This window comes from Agelaius tricolor, unplaced genomic scaffold (assembly GCF_023055355.1).
Source record: "Agelaius tricolor isolate 1412-34295 unplaced genomic scaffold, bAgeTri1.0.p SCAF_1, whole genome shotgun sequence".
Classification (NCBI taxonomy): domain Eukaryota; kingdom Metazoa; phylum Chordata; class Aves; order Passeriformes; family Icteridae; genus Agelaius; species Agelaius tricolor.
In genome coordinates this window covers 104469172-104488528 of record NW_027269261.1, presented here as the reverse complement: position 1 = coordinate 104488528, position 19357 = coordinate 104469172, and the positions used below count along the sequence as shown (strand labels likewise).

Sequence of the window (19357 nt, the reverse complement as noted above, 5' to 3'; positions counted from 1 at the left end):
ATACAGAAATATATTTCTAACCAAGTACTTGACAACCTAAATTTCGAGAGACATTCAAAGAGGCAAAAAACTGAGAGCATCCAAGTGCTGCAAAAACAGGACAATAAACCAGTGAAGCATGAAAGCAATGCAGTTAATAAACATCACCAGTTTCAGCAGTATAAAATAGAGAATTTCAATGTATTTGCTCTTTAAGAGGTACATCTTTCTTTAAAACTGGATTAGAAAAGTTTAAAATGCAACCATGCTCTAGCTCAGAGGAAAGACGTAAAAATGTTCCATTGTAAGAATTGTAATATCCCCCAAGACAGAGCTGTCTCTATGGTTAATTCAAAGGACTAATAACACATTTTTAATTTTATAAAAAAATTTTGATGACAGATCCCTGAAGAGATTGACCTGCAATGCAGTCCAGATCAGAGCAATTGTATATTCTGCACATAAAGTAATGTTTAGGCATGAAATCAAACGGTGTCAGGTTTATGCAGCAAAAATAGTGTAAGACACAACTTTAATTTTCTGTCGTAGAAAAAAGGTAATTTCCCCTTAAAAAGCTAGAAAAGAATACCTCTGGGATCTTGCCACTTAGGAAATTAATGATCTGTGGTACTGATCTTCCTGGTGCATGAAGCATGCAGTGAGTTGAAAACTGAAATAACAATACTGATGTCAGGTGCAGAACAAGAGCTGGATCTTCTGTGACTTTGAGCTGTTCAATCAGAGCTTGTCTATGCTGAAACAGGACTTGCCTAAGGAACAAGAATATATGAAACAAAAATATGATTCTATGATTTTATCATATAGTAGTTGATCACATATGCTAAAACTTATTTAGCATCAATTAATTTTAATTTTCTCCTCTGACCATTTATTTATGTGGAATTCCAAAATGTTAATTGAAGAAAAAACCCAAAGAACTAGGACTGGCATAGCTCAGATTTTGAAAGACCCGTAGGGAATTTATATTATAGAAAGGTAGTGAGCCAACAAAATAAGCTAAATGTGAATTCTCCTCTTCTCCTTCTCCCATGGATTTAGAACTGCTTGACTTGCTATTTTTCAGTTAAGCAGTTTGGAAAGAAGGACTGCCTCTTACCCACCGAGTATGACTGCTCCCATACTAACCATCCTACATTTGTTCAGCAATATAGCCACATTTCATAGAATAAATAAAATTAAGGTACCTTTCCTTCTTTTTGTCTCCTTTTTTCACCATAACACCACAAATATCCACTGCAGAATCAAGGCACGAAAGAAAATCTTCTATACTCTATTAAAAATAATAGAAATATTTAATCTGTGTTTGCAGATTATAAATAAGTTTAACTACTGTTCACAATTAATCACACAAAAGATGATTGTGAATACACTTGAAATAAACTACAGAAGAAAAGAGAAAGTAACATGTATTTAGTAGAAATTACCTTTGATCATCTTACAACAGTTCATATACTTAAATACTAACCTGAACTGTAATTCATTAGTCTTGGAAATAAAATTAAAAATGAATACATGTTCTACAATTATTTACAGATATATATTTTTATTAAGAAACACCTCAGTATGGTCTTTTGCATAAAAGAATTAATAAATAACTCTCCTTGTGCCTACACTGTCATAATCTGAACGTTTGGGGTTTCTTTAAATTATCCATAATTTTACTAGTTAAGAAATACATGGAAGAACATCAAGAACTCTGGGAACAAAATACAAAAACATCAACCACTTTAGACTGGAGATTCTCGCTCACTTTTCACTCTTGTCACCTGCCTATGAAAGGCACACTGGATTCCATATAGCAGCAAGGAGCCAAAGGTGACTATCAGTATCAAAATGTAAGATCACCTTTTCATCTCTGAACATTCACAGATACAAAACCTCACTTTCTCTCACTGCCTTACAAAAATACAAAAGATTATTTTACCTTCAACCTTCACAGCAGCAGTGACTACGTACTAAACTACGTGTGTCAGCTATTTATTAGCATTCTATCAGCAAAACAGAAAATCTGAACTTGATTTTTACCTTGCCATTCAGAGAAGTATGCAGTTTAGTTAAAGGACCTTTGGTATCTTCTGGCAGTTTACCTAAAATCTTGATTCTGCCCTGTATGGGACAAGAATGGAAATAATCTGTAATATTAATCATCTTTTTAGATGTTGGCATATTTCAAGTCAAGCAATTACTTACTGAAAAAATATCACTGATCTACTTGAGACTGTTAGAAAGGAGCTTTTATTTTTGTACCTCACTTGTGATTGTAGAGTAATTTTCTGTGGTCATCATTGACTCAGATGCCAAGAAGTTGAAAACCAGATTTGTAATGTCTGTACATAGAGTCTTCAATAGGTGTTTGGCAAGGTTAGTCTGAGTATCATCTGTTAAAACAAATAAGTGATTAAAGTAACTTATTATAGTCATCTGATCCCTATGATGTTATCACAGCACCTTCCTACCTGTGGATTCTATCAACCATGAGTAGTATGAGAAAGTTATCTGGATACATGAAGATAACATCCCTCATTTGCTGTGACATTCTTATGGAATCTTGTTCAGTGAAAAATGTGAGCTTTCAGCTCTGTAAGAACATTTTAATGCATTGCTAGTATTTCAAAGATGTATCTGTATAGGCAGTAAACAACCCTGTACAATCCTCTTGAAACAGTGCTATTGATCAAGTCAAGAGCATACAAAGGAAAATTCTGCAGGACAAGCAGTTAAACAGAGGAACAGCCATGCAACTTCAAGACTGAAATACTGAATTTGGGGGAAAAAAAGAGGCTACAGAACACATGCCCAAGAACAAGGGCTAATGGGAAGTAATTCTATATATTCCAAAATACAGGAATATCAGGTAGTTTTGCTAATGTTTCCTTCTGCTAGATTTCCACAGGCAATTTTCTAGGCAAAAGCTGAATACAGGAGAGAATCTTGGAAATGTCTACAGTATTTTCCTAATGCTAACTTTTCTGTCACACCTTACAGAGCAATCCCCTGCAAAACAAATCTGACAGACTATCCTCAAGCAGCAGCTACTTTCAGTATCAAACCTACGAGGTTTAAAGAGCAGCTTCTTAGAATCAGGTGGTATTCAATTTTTTCATTAGTGGCACAGCTGACAGAATAAAATGAGCATACTAATATTTTCCTTTTTTTTTTCATCTGGACAGTGAACAATTGGAAAGAATGCAAACACTTGGGAAGGAAAGACAAGAACACAGTTACCTTGACATAAGGTAACAGAATATGGATATGAAATAAAGAGAATGAATTTCAACTACTGTGCAAAGCTATGCACTTCAGCATAAAGGCAGTGTTATGCATACTAAACACATCTCTAGTTTTTTATTTCTAGATTTTCCTTTTTAAACTCTAGCTCCTGTCTGACCTTTAATGTAGATTCTGGAATAAATTTAACATCCTTGAATGAGCATAATAATTTTTCAAAGTATGTATTTTGCACCTGTGAAATGCTTTGCTCCCTTTTCAAATAACCGAATGTTGTTGTACAGGTTTGAGAATTCCTCCTGCAAGTCCTTCATAGCCTGTCTTCTGTTGGCTCCAGAAGAAGATGTTGAAGATGTAAAAACGGAACGCACAACCTCCTGATAAGTTTTTGTCAAAGGTCTTAGAACAGGAAAGAAGAAAGGAGAAAACATTGAGAAAAGTGTGAAACTGTATGAGGTTTTCCAAAATACATCAGCCACAGAGAAAATGACCTCATTATGTAGTAAATGATGGGGACATGAATGCTACAGAACAGTCAGATAAACAAAAAGCCAATTATGAAAATCAGAAGAAAAAAACCCATGAGGAAATTAAAATATTAATTAAAATAGACTTAATGGCAGATGTTCTAATGTTATAGTATGCATGGTATGTAAATATATGCCAAGGTTTTCACAACCCTCAATGGAAAAAAGGTGAAAGATAAAAGGATTTCCAGAAGCAATGCTATTCACAAACTTTCAGGGGCCTCTGAAAAAATTTCTAAAGACGCAGTTACTGTGGCACTCCAGGTTTATTCAAGCTTGGCTATTACAGTCTTATCTCATGTTCCTTTTGCTCTGAACATACATATTCACATTCTCTCTGATATGGAACATACTTAAAAGAAGTTATTCATCTTTGCATAGCTCAGTTTGCTAACATAACTTACTACCCAACTCTCATGGGTACCAGTGGAGACACAGATGCCAGGAAACATGATCATGTATCAAAGGCTGTCCAGAAGATGGGACAGGTGAAACCCCAGCATGGATCCATGTAAGTGGGTGAAAATACACCTGTGAAGCTGAAAATGAGCTTGCAGGACCATGTACTGCTAAGCAGAGGCACATTCCTGTGTCAGGACAGCTTTCTAATACGTAAGACGTGTAACATGGAGCTGTACAGAAAGAGACTATTGTGGTTCACATCTATCAACAAGGCCCTCTTTTCTAAGCAAGGAAAAAGACCAAAGTACAGATTCAACTGAAGTGAATCACAAATTTTCTAACTCCAGCTGAATTATTGAAATTACCTTCTTAGATGTTCAGCAATTTCTGTAATAAGCTCTTCAGGGCAATCCTGCATGCGGGTCTTTAAAACCTCCTCAATTTCCTCTTGTGACATGAAAGAGAACTCCAGCTTCTTATTCCTACCTGTAGTGGCCATAAAAAACACTCACTGAGAAAACATTGCATTTAGTATTGCTACAATTACTCTGTGGCATGAGACACTGGAAAGCCTCAAATTCCAGCCTCCATAGAAGAAATGCTTATCAACAATGGAAAAACCAGGATGATTATACATGACAGCGGAATTTTACACATGTGAAAAACTGACAAAATCTCTCTTTTGATCACTTAGAAGTTTCTGTAATAGACTACTGAAGTAGTGTATGAGGATATGTAATTTTGGTGATGCTTTTTTTCTGCTTGGCCCATTATTTTAGAAACCCTGTCACCAAGACCAAATAAAGTGCCAAAACTGAATTGAGTGTTCCTACTTGAAGGATTTCACAATGCTATTGTTTTTATTATTTTAAACTCCATTTAGTAATGGTAAGGTACACAATCACGTAACACAGTGTCCTAAACTTGAGGTTACAGTATAAAATCTGAAACATGATAAATTAAATCAGACAAGGTGTTCCTGTAATAAAAGCAACTTATATGCATACAATTTAGTGCATCTGTATTTCAGTTTCACACAAAACATGAACTTTTCCCGGGTGCTGTAGAATTTTTACATATAAGAATGAGATCAGGATGATGACAGAGAACTAGAAAAGGACATGTTCCAGATGTACCTTAAGACAGGCTTATTGTGCACATAAGTATGGAGATCAATGATATTCTTTGTTGTGCCACAGCAGTAATGAACATACAAAGTTTATAAACAAGTGAAAAGGGAGGTTAAATCAGGTTTTAAAAAGGACCTTATTTATATTTGAATGGTTTAATCTGAGTTTACCTTGAGATTGTGGTTCAAGCTATTTATTATAATAAAGCAATACAAACAACAATAAGGGAAGAACAGAAAGCCTACACCAAAAACCAAAAGTGACTGAACACTGTTTTACTCAGTAACTGAGTAGTCCTGAAAAATAATTCTATTTATATGAGAATTACAGTACACTGTGAGAACAGTATCAAACAAAATTACTACAGTGTATTTCACACATCAAATATCACATTTCAAAGTATTTTTCAGTCAGTATTTAAAGTCTCAATCCTACATAAAAAATGGAAGTACACATTTCTGGTTCTGCAGCAAACAAAAGAAAGAACATGGTTGCTTCATTTGCAACCATTGTTTGCTCTAAATCTAACAATGTTAGCTTTTACTTAGCAAGCCATTCCTTTTAATAGTGAAGGTAGACAAACAGGCACCAATAAGGAGTGATATTAAAACTATCAAAACATTAATTTTCACTGTATATTTTATTCCTATGAAGAAAAAAACTGTTTAATTGCTATTGTTAATTTAGGCCATTCATTTATCATACACTATGCAGCAGGTGTTATAAAAACCAAGTGTAATATTCACCCCAAAATCTATGGCATTTCCTACATAAAATAAAAGAATGAATATAAAATGGTATTATTTCTTTGAATTAAATTCCTTTTTAAAGACTAAGTTATGCCATTCAGTGAACATGTAATGTCAATTTCATTTAAATACCAGATCCATAGATACAATTTTAAGTACATAGTGTTCTCATCTTCTTCCATTTTAGCTGACCCTATCTAAACAGTGTGGGAAGAACAGACATGTAGGAAAAAAACAAAGTAGTTAAACCCTGTTGAATAGATATGAATAGGTAGTGTCTAAAATAAAATTACAAACCTGTGGCAGTTCCTTGTGACTCTTCATCACTGTCAGCATCCTTTCTTCCTTTCTTCTTGGTTTTCTTGATCTTTATCTCTCTGGCATTCCCACCACCTCCTCCTCTCACGCTTCCACTGCCCTCTGGTGGGGAATTACTTGCTTAGTACACAGGAAAGTTGTAGCACTTAAAAAGTTTACAATACCACGGTAATTTATCTATGTTACTTGTTAATGCTGCATTGAAAACCACAACCTGATTCTAAACACAACCTAGAACATATATTTCAGAATCTTAAGGCCATAAGTTTCATTCTTAAGAAAAAAAGCAACTGAAGCAAAGCTTTGTTTACCCTAATGTCATTAATAAACACAAACACTAATATCAAATGCACATATAATAAAGTAAGAAAAAAAATAAAAAGAGCAGTATCTTGCTTCAGCTAAAAACAGATGAGATACCAGGATCCATAATGTAATGAGGGATCTCTATCGGCTGAAAACAGCACCTCAGTAAGCATTCAGCATTTTTAATCAATGATGCTAAATAACTGAGCTTATAAAAACTATGTTAGATAATGTAACTTTGTTAATTTTCAGAGCAAGAATCCTACACTACAAGCACTTACCCAAAATATTACTGGAAGCACACATTCAATGAACTCGAGCACTCGATCTTTTTCGACTTTTCCTAGATGACTACAGAGTAATGGGATGTTCCAGCTCTGACACACGTAACAAATTACTTTGTTCAGAAGTCCTGCATCAATGTATGCAACTGCAGACAGAATCTCAACTTGCTATACAGTCCCTCTCCACAAGGCAAGCTGTTCTGCTCTTTCTTCCCTTTTTCACAGCCTCTTCTGTTATTTTTTCACTTGGAAGAAACTTAAAACTCCATGGTGCTAGACATATATACACTATGCCTTGAGAAAGTGGGGGTTTTTCCATTTAAATATGGTCTCGGGTTTCAAGTAACTACATGATGTAACTACTATGTTTTAAGAAAAGGAAACACAAAGACATGGTGCTCTTACTTAAAAAGCTAACTGCATCTGTTACATGCCATAGATGGATTTTTAAGCATCACTCTGCAGGAACAGCCAAAAAAATAGTGCTTTTCACAAACTTATTTGAAATGTGACTGTGTTACAGTAATTACATTACATAAAAACTGCTATGGTGGGGTGTTTTTAGGTAATGCACATAACAGTCCATGATACAACATTTCAGGGTAGTGCTTGCTGACGGTGCAGCATGTTACCTGTGGGTATGAATTTGTCTAGACACATGGTACAGGCTCAGTAGAGTCTCACTCCTCAAGGGGCTGGAAATTGAAGTCATTCTATTATGACAGCTCAATTAAAGATCCAAGCTTCTCTACCTTAGCTATGGCCTAGAAAAATCTGCCATCTCTTGTGTCAAGAATAAGTTTAATTTCCATGTCAACTCAGGCCTACTCATACTCTTTTTTTAAGGTTAGAATGTTCTATTTTGCAGATGAGTATATTGAATCAGGCCAGATGCACCAGTGCTCTAATTCTCTTACTTTCAGAAGCACAATAACACTCTGCAAGTGAGTTCAACATAGATTGCTCAGCTGTGTTGCAACAGCACAAGAATCGCACAAAGTTTTTGGGACTAACAGTCTTCAGACTGAATACTGGTTTAAAAAGCAGAAAGATTTCAAAGGGTTAAAGCCACATATATTCATTCTTCCTTCAACTGAAATCTATTCCAAACAGTCACCACACAAATGGAGTAAGGTTTGGGATTAATTTAATCCAGAATATACCTCAAAGTAAACTGTCTAAATCCCCAAGTAACTGTTACATGTGCAAAACCAGAAAATTCCATGGCATGGTTTTCTCAGAAAAGATGACAAGTATTCCTCAAAAAAAAAAAAAATCCCAAAAACTCATTCTAAATTTAGACAAAGTTATTTTGGAATTAACATCCAAAGACTAATAAGAATTAATTTTCCTGGACCCTTGAAAAATGGAGATTAAAATTTTATCTATTCTGTGTAATAAAACATAGTACAGAGGTCCATGAGCTAATACTGCTTTTATTCAGTCTTGTGTGATCATACTGTATAAAATAATAAATGAACACAGGATTCCTTGCTTCTAAAAACAGTTAACTTGTGTTGAACTAACTCAAGAGTCCTTTATAGTACTTCCTCTGCATTTCTAAGTCTGAAATTAATTCTTGTGGGCATAGCTGAGATGTATGCATATCCACAGTATAATGGTAAGCAGCTGGATTATTTCTTAAATATCTTAAGCAACAGACTGGAAGCATTTAATGGACTAAAAAATATACTAACTTTATATTTGAGTATTTAAGAGATAAAACAAATTAGGTTTGTTTCTTTTTTCTTAAGCTGAATATTGGTATCTTACCTGCTGCTTTCTTTCTTCTTTCATCCTTTTTGTCTTTTTTATTAGCATATGAGTTCTCTAAAGAAGAAGCCTGTTTTAAATCCTCTTCAGTGATTAAATTAACAGGGTTGTTTTTAATTTCCTAAAATGAAGAACATGCACATCATAGCAAAAAGATACAACAATGGAAGAAACATTTAAGCCAGCTGGAATGAATCAAACATCACATTTTCCAAGTGCAACACAAGACTGGACTTCCTGAGTGCACCAGAATATAAATTACACCCATTGTAACAGTGACTGGAAAGTCCCATAAGCTTTACTCCAACACTCCATGCTCACTCTATCTTGACCAACAAAAAACCTACTGTACCTTTTCTGCTTTCTGTTGCATCAGATCAGAAAAGAGGTCAGCACAGCTGCTTAGAAATTTCTCACTGACTGCAATGGTGTCACTGAAGACTAAACCTGAAGAGCTTTTGTTTAAAGATCTCATCACTTGCTGGAGCAAAATCCCAACATCTTCTACTGACAATGAGCTGGGCAGAAGGGTCTAGGGTAAAGAAAATTAAAATACAACAGCCTTGTAAGTGGATAAACAGATAGACACAGGCCTTTTGACACCTACTAACTATTTAGAAAGCATTGCACTTTTCAAATTAAGATACTAATTTAAGACTACACACTATTTTAAATCTTCTAACATGGCAAACCCACATTGCTCTAGAAATATGTGTTACCTCTGGGCAAATGCATGGCAACTTCTTCAAAACAAAGCTCAACTGCTACAAAGCAACACCAAACACACAACAGCAGCAGCATCACAAAGGTAGTGCTGTAAGGCTTAAAATTAGGACTTAGGACAAAGTGGCTAAGATCCCTCTGCTCACCTAAAGTTTTGTAAGCATTTAGTTTAGACATTTTCTCAAAAAAAAAAAAAAGCCTAGCAGAAATATATTGCTCTCTAGTAGAGAAATACACTAGTTTTGAAATGAAAGTTAGTCTTACATATCTATAAACTGAATGCAAGTATGTCCTTCCCCTGTTTTTGTTCAGATCAAATCAAAGGCAAATAATGTCCTTTTACTTGTCATTTTAATTAGACTGAATTTTCTTCTTTGACAACACTGAATTTCACTACACATAAATGTAGTTTTAATAAAGTGCAATTTGACACAAAAATAAGAAAAAATAAATAAATCCAAGAGCAATTGAAAGGATTGCTTACTGCTACATCTATCCAGTTTCCAGAGCTGATGGCTTCTTCCACAGAGGCTTCAACTTGATCCACAATCTCTTGACCAACACAAGCTGCTCTCAGAAATAAGAGTTGTGTAGACTTGTATCTTTTTTTAATGTAGCCTGCTGGGTCAGGGATGCCAAGTCTATACAATGCATCAAATTCTATAAAACAGATATATGTCTGTCAAAATTTAGTTCCTTCATATACATACAAGATCTTATGGGATGACTTTATTTTGAAAACAAGAAATGAAGTGTTACACATATTTTGTACACAAGTAAATGCAGCCATTAGCTAATGCTGACCTAAAACTTAGTTCAGTACAAGCTACATCTAAATGTTGCTAATAGAAGTATGAAGATTAAATCATGGATGTGACTTTGATCTGAGTTTAGAAAATTGGTTTTTTTCTGATTCTTATACCATTAAGTTTATATTTGCAGTCGTATCTTTCCAAAGTATTCTAATATATAATGAACAATATTTACAATACATACAGTGTCCAAGTGTTTTGCTTTCAACTATTTAGCAGTTTATACTTAAGAGGTGGAGAAAACATTCAAAGACTGACAGACACTCCATCAGTCAAGCAGTATTACAGAAACACTTAAAACTATCATTTTAAGTTAGGGTGAACCTTTTCAATCTGCAAGAATAACTGCCACTTTGGGCCTGACCATTTGGGACCATAAGGGGACATTCCTCTCTTTATTCAGATCCACATTTTCCCACAGCTCGTGGTGTTTCAAAACACCATCATCCAGCATCACTCAGCTGGAAGTTAGATATAATTGTCTGGATTCAAATCAGGACACTAGTGCTACTCACTGCAGTTCTACAAATATTTTGGAAAAAAGTTCTTCCTGAGCACTGCATGCTTGGACAATTAGCAGCCAAAGTTTGGTTGTAATCTGGACATCTGGCCTGAAACTCCAGCCACAATGATCTGAAAAGTCTACAATGAGCAGGCTAATCAATGTCTTCAGAGCAGTAACAAAACCAGCATTTGTAATTGTTTGTGAGAAATAGTTACTGTTTACCAGTATGGTCCCCTCTGCTGAAATACAGTTCATTGTGATAAAGTAACACACATCATTATGAGCAAGATGGTCATTGAGCAAAGGAGTATCAGCCACTGCATTGGTTTACACTTCTCCTTGTGAGGCTTCACCCTAAGCACTAGCTATATTAAGGTAAGACCAATTACCTACACTAGTTTTAGAAAGCTATTTTATCTGTAAGAATATAGATTGATTACCTAAGTAACCATTCTGCTTGAAAAAGGAATCCACCCATTTGTTCTGTGTTCTGGAATAGATGTCTGGAACAAACACAGCCTTATCCTGTCTCCCACCAACCACGGTGCCTTTCAGACGACCAGCATTAACAAGTTCTTCTAGCAAAGCTACAAGAGAAAAATAAATGAAGAGATATTTCCTAAGTTAGTATATCCATTAATCAAAAGATAGTAATTATTTTCCCTGGTTTGTTTCTCCTTTTTTTCCACCAATTAGTTTGTGCTTGTTCTTTTGAAACATTGCCAAGCTCTATCAATTATTTTTAACACTTATGAGAATTTCTTCACAAAAGCTCTGGAAATCAGACAATGTTTCTAAAGAGTGAGCCACAATGGCAGGATCAAAATGGTTTTTATTGAATAGGTACCTGGGCACTTTTAGCTTTTAATTTAAAAAATGCAGACATAGAAGAATCTTTCTCTGGCCAGAAGAGTAAAATATAATAGCATTTTAATAGTAATTTTTCTTTGAATTCACTGCTTGCACATTAACCAAAATGGAAAAAAAGAATCTGAATGCAGAAAATGACATGAGAAGTCATTACCTAAACTGCATAACACAGTGGCCAATAATGACCTCTTGAGAATACTGCTAACAAAAAGCATATTGGTAACTGGTAGTACTGAAGTACTAAGCACTTCTCAATGCTAAATAAGATTCTCTAAATCCATTTAAATTGCATAGGAATATCTGATTTGCCTCCTATGATCTGCTTCTGCCTTTCTGTAATACGAGAGATGTATTTTAAAAAATCAGTGACATCAGCTGTTAACTCTGCTAATTTCCAGAGCTTTGCCAGATGGCTTTTTTCTAATACTCAGTTTATATTCATTTCTATTTCATTAAAAGATGTGTTTTGCTCTGGAACAAAACATTAAATGGTATCACATGGCAAGACTTCTTCTGCATTAAATAGAAGCAGCAATCAACACTTCAACATGCTTAGTACAGCACACAGAGGTTTAGCTCACTTATGCATTAAAGTTTACCTGAAAGCCCAGTTCCAGAAGAAACAGTGCATAGCAAATCATGATAGTTTTTGTCAGATATGCCCATAGTGTAGATAAGCTTCTATAAGCTAGCAGCTATTGAACACAACCGCCACTAGCAAAGCTGAACAATACTTACACTGAAAAAATGCAGCAGAAAGAGAAACTGATTTAAACAAGATATAACTTTATGTAATTTAAGACAAGAGCCAGAAATCATGTTCTGCCATGGTTCAGTTACATCGAATAAAATGGAACTTTTAAGACCAATTCTGGAAATAAATTTAGTTTTTTGTCCTTCCTAATATTTTAGTTGCCCTAGAAAATAGCGTCAAGCTGTCTGTTCCACTTAAGCAATTGTCAGATAATACAGAATGGTTCTCTGTTTGCAATTTCAACTTCTTTTTATTCGAAGTTTTTAAGAAAAATAATTAGACTTTCCTAGAACTCCACAAAATTGGTTGAAAAATCTATTCATGAAGGAAAAGAAAAAATCTATTCTTTACGGAAAGAAGATGTCCGAAGCAAAGAAGTCAAATGAAGACATCAATTAAATTCTGTATTTTATCAAGTGCCAGTTCTAAACCTCCAGGGCAGAGGAGGTGCTCTCAGTGATTTCATAGACCATTGCTGCAATTATGTCTAGACAGTATTTTGTTTTAAAACAAAACTGTAGAACTACCATGAATTCTCATTTATTTTTAAAGGAGACCAAATAGTTTGCAGTGCCCTATTAGGTCATCATCAGTCTGACAAAGATGTTAAGTGTCCCTCCATGCCAGTCCTACACCAGTAACATAATGCCCAGGAATGAATAACATCTGTTACTTCATTATGCTTTCTAATTAGTGTCTTAACCTGAAGAGTTTCTCATTTCTAAAACTACTTTTTATTGTAACTTTATGAGAGCTTAAAATTAATAGCAGTCTATCTATGCGAAAGAACCAAAGAATAATATTTATCCTGTTTAAACTCAAGTATTGATTAAATAATAGCTGTTTGTAAATAATACAAATATTACACTGAACTTACATTTTTATTCTGGAAGAGACAGAAAACTGATGACCACTATTAAACACATTGCTAACAGCGACAGACATAAAAAGCTAAAAAGTAACATCATTAAAAGGTATTTTTCAAGTTTGCAACATTTGTGAAATAGAAATGGTATCTCAGCAAATGGACACAATAAAATCTGGCAGCGAATAAAAAGATAAAAAGCTCTTTGAAACGTAGAAACTGCAGAGGTTAATGAGAGAAAGTAAAAAAATCTAAAGAAAAGAATGAACAAACTCACTAAAAAAACCCCATGGAAATACTGGAAGAACATATTGTGATGCTCACTGGTGTCAGGAAAACACCAGAACTTCAATTCCAATTAACACTGTACATCATCAAAACATGATGATGTACTTGAAGGACTTATCTGAAATAGACTGTAACCAAACACTGAAATTTGCTGGGTATTGAAACATTATTATAATGCAATTTCACAGATTTTCCCTTTAATCTAGGAAAACTTGGATGGCACATAAAAAAAGGCAGAAATTTTAAATTGATCATGTGGAAGTAGACTGTTTATATGATTTTATTTAAGTGCTACGATTTTAATTTTTAAAGAATAAGCTTGTGGTGGAGAACAACAGGATAAACAGAGAGATACTACAGTGGAGCTGAAGTGAACAATGCCCTGAAGGCAAAAATATCCAATCAAGAGAAGCATGAAGGTTCAGGAGAAGAGATAGAAAACCACTGAAGGATTTTAGAAGACCAGTAGCACTTGGTCAGCCAGCACAGAAGACTAATGATGCTTGAAGCAGCATTTTTGAGAGATTGGGAAGAGCACACAAAGTGACAAACAAGTAGAGCCTAAAGATTTCAGCAGCTGAATAGAGGATCTTTATGCATTTCTACTTAGAAAAGGAAAATAAAAGCAAACAGTTTAAGGATATGTTTTATCTCTCAGCATATAAAGTCATTCAACTAAGAGTACAACAAAAGCTTAGCCTCCATTTATCACAGAAAAAAGTCAGTAAATAAAATCCTGAGCAATTAATGCTATTTGGCTACATAAAATCTGTCTCCTTTTGTGTGCTTCACTGATAAAACTGCTAGTAGCTAAGGGCAAATAATGAAAGAGATGAATAAATAAGTACTGTACTTCTTGCATCATTCTGTCCCCAGAGGCATCTTGTCAACAAATGTTTTCATTGCTCTGGATATAGAGAACATCCCTTCAGTGATGGATAGCACAAAGGGTTTAATACTTTCTACACTAAAGAGAAACACATTGTTCTGTATTTCAGAATTAAGTCTATGTGCTAAAATGCTTCTTTGAAAGCACACTTTTAATACTGAAGAATGGATTTCCTAATAAACACACAAAATATTCTGAATGAAACTCACAGTAAAGTAAATGTTCTTGAAATCCATACCGAGTGATCAAGCTACTTACAGGTGTAGGCCTTGGGAAAAAAAAAGAAAGACAAAATATAAATTAATTATATGAAACTGATGTGGAGAATCCAGAAATGAGAGGTTGCTATAGATGAACACAGCCTCCGGGTACTACACTGATGTTTAAAATAGCTTACAAGGCTTTAATTCTGAATTACTGTGAAGTAATAACACAAAAGCCATGATAATTATTGCAAGGAAACTTCTGCTTTGTTAAGTTTTCCTCTTCCTACAAAGTGACATAAAAATCTGATTTAATAAGAAAAACTTATCTATAATCATATGTAGTGTCCAACTAAGCAGCAGTGGAGTGACAAGAGAACAGATATTCTACAAAGTAATAAAAGAACTACAGAGTAACAATTTCTTCAGCCAAAACACTAATATATGTTGTGTAGTGTTTATAACAATATAACAGTATATTGTTATATACAGTATAACATTACTTCCCTTGTTTTCCAAAAGTGAGTCCCTATTTCTAACAAGTGAGTCTAATGTAACTGAGAACTGGTCCCAGGAATTTTACTACACTTAGGGGAATCTACCCATAGGTCCTTTTTCTTTTTCAACCACAAGTGAATCTGGACCATAAAGACTTACAGCAAAAATATTTTTGTATGTAGTTGCAGCATTGCAATTTACCGAGTAATCGCGGTGAAGAGCCCACGAATGCGTGCTCGATGGCGGGACACGAAGGCTTCTGTAAAAATCACCCCACGGTTTTCCTGGTCTAGTTGTCCATGAATAATTCTGCCCAAACGCCTGGATAATGCCTGTAAATAGAAAAATTCAGCTTTTCTAAGCATGCCTTCTTCCATCAGATATATGGGTATCTAATGACAGAAAACTTTGCGGAAAACAGAAGTATGGTTTGCAGATGCACCATGAAAACGAAGATTTAACCTTTGTATTAATTTTGTACAAAATGGTGACTTAAAGCCATGGATATTGCAAAGATAAAGAAAGAAGGTGGTCACAACCAATCCTGCCTTTGCCAGGTTGGTGGCTTTCATCACCTGTAACAGGAAGTCTCCTGGAAGGTCGTATGCCTTGCAGAGTTCTGATATTGTCACCTGGCCAGTTTCCTGTAGTTTATCATTTATTTCTTCTGCTAATTGATCCAGATAACTCCTTTAGTAAAAACGAGAAAAAGAAAAGACAACATATTAGGTGTGACATTCAGAGTCAACCTCAAGATCACATACTGAATAACTGACCTCTTTTGATATACCTCTTTCTGTTACATCTTTGCAAAAATAAACTGAAAGTTATTTTAAATGAATAAAGCAGAACAGTGTAAGGGAAAACGTGTGGGTTTTTTTTAAAGCCTGCTAAGCAGGTAGCTAGTAGTAAGATGGGGCATTTATCTACTTGTATGAAAATTTCAAGCAAGAGAAAGAGGAAAACAATGTCAATGAAAATTGGAAAACAACTTAAGTAAGTAAGACAGGTCTTAGATATTTCAAGAGAGCCAGGTACTTCATATTCTTTGACAAGAACAGATCCTGAAGCTCAATCAATAAAAAGGACAGCCCCATAACAGTATTACTTCAGTGGTAATCAGGGAAGCCATGAAATAACTAGCTCAAACATCTTAGGCTTCTGAGGTTAAACAAGAGGTAGGAGGTTTGTCAATAGTTGAGGCAGACAGCAAAGCCAGAGACAAATGAGATCTGGCTGCTGTGCACAAAGACACTGGGTAAGAAATGAAACCTCTTAAAGGCAGGACACTGAACACAGACATTCAGCAGGGCCTTTACACCATGGATTCACTGGATGCTTTGCTGAGATAGGTCTCACCTGCCAAGAGTAGCACTGATCACCACCAAGCAGCTCTAAGATCAGCCAAGAAAAATGGATTTAACTTCAGAAACAACAAAGGTTGGACACTAAGTTTTAGTCTGCATTTTAAAAAATAAGCACAGTATGAATTATACATATTGGTCCTGAAGGTACTCACTCATTTATAAGCTGTCCCAGTACAAGCTGAATACCTTTTTCAGATTTAACAATGTCATTAGCTCTGTTTTCAATGTGCAGAAGGTCCACATTTATCACCTAAAAAAAAACCTCTTATCAGAACTTTAAATTGAAAATTATTCTCAAACATTGAGATATTAGTTACACATTCCTATATCTTGAGGAAAGCTGCTCTTATTTTTTTATACTATTGCATGCAAACACAGTTTTGGAATAAAGCAGTAATCCTTTAGAGAAAAAAACCTCTCTCTGCAACTGCTACAGGGTTAAAATAAACCTATATAATAAAAAAATACCAGAAAGCAGTAAGACAAATAGGAAACTGGCTTTTAGAAAGATTTTCTGTTTCCAAGTAATTTTGCTCAAGCCTGAAGGAAAAATTAGCCACAGAGGAAGACTACTGCAGGAGAAAGATTAGTGGAGACACAAAGAATAATGAAGGAAGAGGACAGATTCAAAGAGGCATGCAAAGTTAATTATGCAGGCTCCTGCAGCTTTAAATTTAAATGGGTAACATATTTCTTTTCTGTCTGCCCTCCTTAGTTTACAAAGACAGAGTTCATAAACAAAAAGTGTATTTATCAGTAGTGATTTCAGAAGTCCTAGATGATCACTAAGCAGAGAGGTTTCAATAAAGCAATAAATGGACAGATTAAGTAATCTGCAGTACCCTGACATGAGCTACCAACTCTTCATAAAATTTGTTCTGTTTTAAAAAACTAACTTAGCTGGAGTATAACAAATGAACTCCATATTCACACTATACATGGTGAAGAAAATAAAGAAGTATAAAGTTTTTATTACTAAAGTTACCTGTTGTAAGTCAACAATGTTAACTCGACCTTCAAGAAAAGATAAAACACACTTTTAGTACATGAAACATATTTGAATAGGTTTAGAATAAAGTACAGATCATTGTGCACAAAAGATTTAATTACTTTTTCTGTAGACCAATTAAACCAGTCCATGAGTGCCCAGAGATTGTTAAAACTTTCTACCTTTACATGATGCTACTAACAAAAAACCCAGCAAAGTTTAATTCAGTCCAAGCTGTCTCACTGGTATGATACACCATGGCAAAACACAAACTGAGGCAAACCTGTGGAAACAGTGAGAAAATGGCTAACCTGTACGGACATAATAAGAAATTAATTTCTCTGAACACATGACTCTGTGAAATTCATCCTTAAGAACAACTCAAGGTACAATACACTGCCTGCTCATTAAAGCCATCAACAAAAAGCTATCTGAACTTCCTTATATATCTAAGACATATCTTTCAATGCAAGTGGCTCTTCACATTGGTAAAATAAAAGAACTTCTCAATGAAAATTTACAAATATTATTATTACCAATGGTGTGAAAGGAGAATGAATTTGAAATTCCAAGACAGGGCCAAATATCCTGGCCAGCTACCAACTGTATTAAAACATCAAATTTCCTTCAAAAGGATTTTTATAGAACTTTTATGTCAGAAATTCCACATGGGTGAAAATAAACCAAATAGCCTATCTTGATATGCTTATCTAAGAGCCTGACACAGATCTGAAAATAAAAGAGCAGTAGGTGAATTAATGTGTAGATGAAGCAAACTGACTTTTTCTGAAAGATTAAGAGTACTGAAAACTTTCAAAATCTTTCTGTAGCCTTCAAAATTAACTTCCAAATTCAAAGGAAGAAGGAAAGTGCCACACTTACCACCAGAAACATGGAGCTCATCGTGGATCTCCTTACTAATCTGTGCTGGAGTGACATACTCCTTGCCATCAAGTGTGTGCACTACTTCCAGCTGCTTTTCTGCTATCAGCTTTGTGACAATTTCTATACAGTTCCGTTCTGACAATCTATCAGAAGCAGAAGGAGTCAGCAGTTATTCTAAGCAAGTACTTGCTAAAATTACCTTTAAAGTTTCAAACACACTAAACATGGGAAGTACAATGAAGATTGCTTGCAGTTCTTTGAGAACATACTTTTTCAGACTAAGAAATTAATGTCTGTATCCTGCTTATCACCCACCAAATCATCCATATGGTTTCACTTGAGCAGGCCATCTCTCCAAAACTTTTACTCTCCTCCTGAACAGCTATGAGAACTGTCAGCTGTGAGAACCCACCTGCTGGTGAATTTAGGAACGCCTGTAACTAAAGAATTCGTGTCTATGACACTTCTGTGCGGTTTTATTTTACTTTCGCGCATTTCGGATTTATTTTTCTTTAAGAAAAACAAGTTCTGGGCAACGGCCTCAACTAGTCAAGCAGATAGAAGGGAAAACCGAGCACTGAAGCCGTGATGATTTTGAGCAACTCCAACTTAGCAGTGACAATACACTCAGTCGCTTCTTTGACCCTGCTCCGGGGTCCCTGAAAGGACGCGGGGCTCCAGCACTGACTGACACAGAGAACGGCAGAGGGGCCGGGCCGGGCCGGGCCGGGCCGGGCCCCGCGGGGTGCCCAGACCGGGACCGCGGGGGAAGGGGGGGCCGGCGCGGGGAAGGGGCGCGGGGAAGGGGCGCGGCAGGCGGTGCGGGCGCCGTCCTGCTCACCTGTGGGCTACCTCGGCAAACTGCGCCCGCTGGAAATCAGCCGCCAGCTGCCGGATCTCCTCCCAGGCCGCCGCCATGGCGCAGCGACACGTCAGCCGCGGCCGGGCGGCGGCGGGCAGCGAGCGGGGCCGGCCTCCGTCCGCAGCGCCGCC

General features: G+C 35.8%; 1 protein-coding gene across 1 annotated transcript in view; it reads right to left on the bottom strand.

Moving 5' to 3' along the window:
- The window catches only part of UFL1 (UFM1 specific ligase 1), a 25948-nt gene extending 6591 nt beyond the window's left edge, over window positions 1–19357 (bottom strand). The window contains exons 1-18 of the mRNA XM_071446069.1: window positions 19206–19357; window positions 18362–18507; window positions 17477–17505; window positions 16644–16741; window positions 15700–15814; window positions 15326–15456; window positions 14633–14691; window positions 11198–11344; window positions 9925–10100; window positions 9070–9249; window positions 8718–8838; window positions 6334–6456; window positions 4523–4643; window positions 3464–3627; window positions 2248–2378; window positions 2026–2106; window positions 1185–1270; window positions 569–749 (exon numbers count right to left, since the gene is read on the bottom strand). Coding sequence (XP_071302170.1) covers window positions 569–749; window positions 1185–1270; window positions 2026–2106; window positions 2248–2378; window positions 3464–3627; window positions 4523–4643; window positions 6334–6456; window positions 8718–8838; window positions 9070–9249; window positions 9925–10100; window positions 11198–11344; window positions 14633–14691; window positions 15326–15456; window positions 15700–15814; window positions 16644–16741; window positions 17477–17505; window positions 18362–18507; window positions 19206–19282 — 2166 coding nt within the window. The 5' untranslated portion in view covers window positions 19283–19357. The remainder of the gene's footprint in view (window positions 1–568; window positions 750–1184; window positions 1271–2025; window positions 2107–2247; window positions 2379–3463; window positions 3628–4522; window positions 4644–6333; window positions 6457–8717; window positions 8839–9069; window positions 9250–9924; window positions 10101–11197; window positions 11345–14632; window positions 14692–15325; window positions 15457–15699; window positions 15815–16643; window positions 16742–17476; window positions 17506–18361; window positions 18508–19205) is intronic.